This window comes from Neomonachus schauinslandi, chromosome 16 (assembly GCF_002201575.2).
Source record: "Neomonachus schauinslandi chromosome 16, ASM220157v2, whole genome shotgun sequence".
NCBI classification, from domain to species: Eukaryota; Metazoa; Chordata; class Mammalia; order Carnivora; family Phocidae; genus Neomonachus; species Neomonachus schauinslandi.
This window is the reverse complement of record NC_058418.1, coordinates 32,687,861-32,693,349: the sequence shown is the minus strand read 5'-3', so window position 1 is coordinate 32,693,349 and position 5,489 is coordinate 32,687,861. Positions and strand designations below refer to the sequence as shown.

The window sequence follows — 5,489 nt, the reverse complement described above, 5'->3', positions numbered from 1 at the left end:
CGTCCATTTGTCCTCCTACCCGTTCCATCTTCCCACTGGTCTGGGAGCCCCCCAAGAACCGGGCCCAGTGCCCGGTGCCCAGGCTAGGCCAGGCCGGGACCCTGCTGGGAGTGACGAGAGGGCAGGGAGCCCTAGCAGGTCTCCCCCATCCCTGCCCCCCCGTACCCGGGGGGGCATTTCTGGGAAGTGAACCCTGCCTAGAGCCCGGACCCCCATGACGCTCAGGGCCACAAGCCTGGCCCCATTTCCTGGAACTACCAGAACCATCCCTTGTTACTGTGGCCACATCCTCCCTTGGGTGGCCCTGGGCTTGGTAGAGTCTAAGAAGCTGGGCCTGAACCAGTGGGGTGGGCCAAGTCACAGGCAAGGCCCAGCTGGGTCACCACTTCCTGGAGCTGCTCAAGACAGGGGCTGGACTTCCCATGATCCCCCTGCACCCCATTGGTGTGGGAGCCCCCCCACGGCCCAAGGAGCCTGGTACCGCTCAGGACAGGGCTTGACCAGGACAGGGGGGCTTGGATGGGGACTCTCATCACCCTGAAAAAGGTGGGGGGACACTCTGTCTGGAGTCAGAGCAGAGGCCACTCTAGGGAAAGTGGGAGAGGAGGTGACAGAGCTGAGGGACAGCAGGCCGTGCCTAGCGAGGAGCTGGGCCTGTCGGGTTGAGCAGACCCGGCCCTGGACTTTAGATGGCTTGCCCTCTCAGTCGACTCTGTTAAAAATAATAGCAAAAATACGAATGATAACAATAATAATTATTTATTGGGCACTTTCTACTTGCTAAGCCTCTTTCTATGGATTCTTTTTTTCGTCTTCAAAATAGGCACCACGACTGCCCCTATTTTACAGATGGGAAGACTAAGGCACAGAAGGCTTGAGTGGCTTGTCCACAGTCACATAGCTAGCAAGTGGCAAGGCCATTTGAGCCCAGGCAGTCCAGCTCCAGAGCCTCCGGCCCTCACCAGCAGGCAAAGGGCTCTCTGCATCAGGGAATGAACAGAGGGCAGAGGATCCCCCCAGGAGAAAAGGGATCCGGCTCCAGTACCCTCACCGTGCCATCCAAAGTCATTATTACCTGTCTGGCGGCCTGGAGCGGGGCCCCGAGAGCCTCCCTGCGCCCACCCATTCTAGTGCCCCATATGCCCAAGACCCCAAGAGCCAGAGCAAACAGCTGCGTCGGGAAGAGAGAAGTGGCTGTGTAAACAGGGCGGGAATCCTCTCTTCAGTCACTCAGCAGGAGCAGTCCTGGAAGCAGGGCCCCTCCATCTGGTGTCACGTCCCCGGACAGGTGACAGTATTTCCAGATCGGATTTGGGAGCCAAAGACTTCCGAGCACGGGCCCAGAGCTCCCCCTGGTGTGCAGCCTGGGAATGGAGCTGGCTTCAGGAGCCTTCTCCCTCTGGGCCAGACAGAGAGGTCAAGGGCGATGGTGATTCTCTACACCGGGAGCCTGAGCTTGGGTTTGGACTCCATACCCTCACACCTACCAGGGGCAATTCAAACCTACCCAATTATCATATGGCCAGGCCCCAGGCCCAGCTGGCTCAGGTGGAGGGGAAAGAGGCTCTGCCCTCCTATCCCCAGGAAGCGAGGGGAGGCAGAGCAACACCCAGCGCTCTGGGCCTGGGGAAGCCGTGGAGGTTGAGAAGCCTCCCTGGAGGCCGCAGTGGCCTCTGGTGCCCAGCAGCTGGCCTGCCACCTTCTCTGGGGGAGGCCGGAGTCTCGGGCTGCAGGCGGCCTGAGAGGCCACGGCTTCTGGGCGAGGAGGCCCAGCCTACTGCATCGTCTGGGAGGAGCTGAACGCCTCCATCTCTGCCTCCACCTCTGCCTCGGAGCGGCACCTGTGGGAGCAGAACCACAGGAAGAGGAAGAAACCTGCAAGCGAAAAATGGGTCAGTGGGAGACTGGAAGGAGCGATGTGGGGCCTCACCCAGAATCCAGGGACTTCCTCAGTGGGGCTGAGCTGGGCTTCCCTAAAGCCCAGGAGTAATTCTCAGAGTCCCTCACTGTTGGAAGCCAGGAGGGGCAGAGCATAGAAGCTGGACGACCAGTTGTCAGGAGGCCAGAGGGCGCCTTTGTGCAAATTAGGAGGACATGCCCCTTCCTGTGGACAGAAGGAGCCCCAAACCAGCTCGGCGGGGAGCAGAGTGGCAGCGGGGGCTCGATTTCAGCCCCTGACTCCCCCCCTTGACCTGAAGCCTTGAGCAGTCAACATTTGACCGGCCGAACACCACCCCCAGGGCTTCCTGCCCGCCTCCCGCGGGCCCTACCGTAGAGTGAGTTGAAGGTGGTGAAGAGGAAGAGCTGGGGCAGCAGGAAGACGCCAAAGGAAAAGAAAGCCAAGGTCCAAGTAGTGCCCAGCAGCACGGTGAGGCCCAGCACCGTGAAGCTGTCCCTGCAGGCCCGCGTGTTCAGCACCTTGTCCCGGGCCCGTAGCCGATGCAAGACCCGCAGCGCCCAGACCAGCACCACCAGGTTAAAAAGGGACGTGAGGCCACCGTAGCCCATGACCAAGATGTTGTGCACCCAGGGGTTCCGTACCCAGCATCTGCAGGGGAGGGATGAAGTGCCAGGGTTGGCGTGGCTCCCCAGGCCGGGGGGGCGGGGGGCAGGGAGGTGGGTGGGGAGACCCCGGTCTCTGGGCCTATGGACAGGCTCCTGAACCTGGTCCCGTCTCCCAGCCCAAACCCATTGTTTCTTGTCTGACCACACGTGTGGTGAAGTTCTGGGCCCGGCTTTCCAGCCAGGGCACCGTGTTAGGGCCCACCTTGCCACCTCGGCCCCTGGCCTGAAGCCCCCCATGTTCTCCTTTCCAGCCACATGGGGGTCTCATGCCTTTACCCACCTGAAAACTCTTCCTCTCCTCCCTTCTCCATCCTGCCTCTCTCCCCTTCCATGGCCCCCCCAGCTGCCCACTTGTCCAATACTCTTTCAGATCCATGGCCCCGGGGCCCTCTTCCCTGGAAACTTCTCCTCCCACCCACCGCAAGGTCAATACCATCTCACCACCATCTCTGTGCAATGGGCGCCCTACCCCAGGACCCCTCCCCATCTAGAAGGGGCCCACACTCTACGCTCCGAGCAGTGAACAGCTGTGGCACCTTGGGACGGCTTGGTGGAGGGGTGCGGACTGAGGAGGAGAGTGAGCAGGAAGACGCCATCAAGGGCCGAGGAAAGAGCAGAGGCCTGGCAGTGGCCCCAGCCCTGCTCCTAGACCCTCCCCGAGATCTTCACGCCCTTTGTGTCCCCAAGACACCCAGTCAGGCACCGTGTCATATGCTTTCCGCGGCTGAGCCCATTCGCTCCTCATGAGGACCCTACGAGGCAGGTGCATAGTCATACCTGCCCTGCAGAGGAGGAAACTGAGGCTCGGGCTTGGGAGCACACACTAGTCAGAGGCAAAGGTGGGACTTGAAGCCCCACGCTCCGAGGCCAGAGCCTGTGCCCGTCACAGCCCCCTGCTCGGGCCCCCGCCGTGAGCTCCTGCCTCCCTTGAACATTATTTGGGGGATTTATCCAAGGGGCTGAGTGTGCTCATGGATCACTCCTTTTCACTGCTACGTAACCATCCGCAGGCGTGGCTCTGTCGCAACTTATTAACCGCTGTCCTGCCGGGGGGGGGGGGGGGGGGGGCATTGGAGTTCCTTTCAAGGGTTTGGTTAATGCTGTCTGTGTTCAGGAACACGAACAGACATCCTAAGGGCTTTTTAAATGCAGGAGAATAAAAGTCACAAAACCCTGGGGGAGAGGGAGAGGGAGGGAGACTCAGAGAAGCGGGTTCTTAGAGTGGGGTACTCCGTGACAGCCCAGCAACACCGTGCTTCCTGCCCCCCCCCCCCCCCCCCCAGTCCTGCAGCTCCTGGCACGCAGTATATAAAAACTACACGGTTAAGGAGCCTGAAGTCACACCTCCTCTGAGAAAGCAGCCTGACCCCCACAGTGAGAGGAACGAACCCCAAACTGCCTCGCTTCCTGGAGGCTGGGAGGGGCAGTGGGGGGGCCAGGCTCTGGAGCCAGCCTGCCTGTGGCCAAGTCCCAGCTCTGCCATGGACCACCTGGGTTTCCTTGGGTGGGGTTCTTCAGCTGCCCGTGCCTCAGTTTCCCTAACCGGAAACAGAGACTGACAACAGGACCTCCTCCTCGCTGCGAGGTTTAAACAGGAGATGGGTCTGCAGGGGTTCGTTCAGCTATTCTCCCTATGTTGGCTATGAGAACCTTCGTAACAAGAAAAAGATAAATGTCTTAGGGCACAGGAAGAGGCAGCCGAGTCTGTCGTGCAGACCCCCCAGGCTGCCCGATGCGCACACACAAGCCGAGCCCTGTCCCTGGGATGTCCCAGGCCCCGCAGCACTCGCTCTGACTAGGAGGGTCTGAGGGCTGGCAGTGTTATGCCAGCCACAGGTCGGGAGCAGCGGAAGCCTGAGCGAGCACAGCAAGGTCCGGGGAAGGGAGGGCAGAGTCCGGCGCAGGCTGAGCTCCCTGCTCAAGGTCGGAGAGCAGGAGGGGGCGCTGGGCCGACCTCTGTGCTCCGCCGGGAGGCAGTGCTGCTGCCCTGGCCTTGGAGGTCCATGAGCAGGCACCAGAGTTCATGCCAGGGCTCCCTAGATGTAGCCAGCCTAGAACAAGAGCCTACCTCTGCAGGGGATCCAGCAGAAGGGGTATGGCAAAGCACCCTGGCAACCACCCCTTCTCTGAGCCATGTTCCCCTCCTTGCCCCACAGCCAGGGCCCTTCCTACAAGGACACCCTGTTCAGAGCCCCTGGGCCCTTCTGCCAGAGCCAGGGAGCCTGCCACAGCCCTGAGAGCACTCACATGGACATGTTCCGGAAGCCCGTGCCATTTCCCTGGCTGTCGGAGAGTGGAATTGTGTGGGGTCCATACACTGAGCTCTTGACAACAAGAAGGAACAGCACCAGGAGGGCCGGGACTCCTGAGAGGTGAGACAGAGGCTCAGCACATGTCAGGTGACCCCAAAAAGGGCTGGTCGTGCTAAAACAGAATTCCACTGAGCAAGCAGGGAGGGGAAGGGACTGTTCAGAGGCCCTAGCCTCTGCCATACGGTCCAGCTTCAGAGCACTTAGCCTGGAGGTCTTAGAAGAGGCTGCTCTCCAAAATGGTGTTAGTGAGGGCTCTAGGGTGGGATGATAGTGGGAGTGGTGGTGGGGAGATGGAGCTAATGGGACAGAGGGTTGGGGGAACTTGTGAGGAAACCGAGATAGTCAAGAGGGGCTAGGATGGGGAGAGAGGTGCCAGTGATGGTGGTGCCAGAGAGAGTGGGGAAGACGAGGATGAGGATGGTGGTGATGATGGAGGTGGTGGTGAAGGTGATGGTGGAGTCAGAGGTAGAAGCAGTAGATGGTGGTGTTGAAGGTAGACATGGTAGTGATAACGGCGGAAGTGATCGTGGTGTTGGAGGTGGAGGGGATGGAGGTGTTGGAGGTGGAGGGGATGGAGATGTTGGAGGTGGAGGGGATGGAGGTGTTGGAGGT

At 60.5% G+C, this 5,489-nt stretch overlaps 1 protein-coding gene across 1 annotated transcript in view; it reads right to left on the bottom strand.

Annotated features, from left to right (window-relative positions):
* Nucleotides 1-1,774: 1,774 nt before the first annotated feature.
* ADGRG5 (adhesion G protein-coupled receptor G5) overlaps nt 1,775-5,489 on the bottom strand; it is a 16,021-nt gene continuing 12,306 nt past the window's right edge. Inside the window, exons 10-12 of the mRNA XM_021705628.1 lie at nt 4,813-4,930; nt 2,271-2,548; nt 1,775-1,875 (exon numbers count right to left, since the gene is read on the bottom strand). Coding sequence (XP_021561303.1) covers nt 1,775-1,875; nt 2,271-2,548; nt 4,813-4,930 — 497 coding nt within the window. The remainder of the gene's footprint in view (nt 1,876-2,270; nt 2,549-4,812; nt 4,931-5,489) is intronic.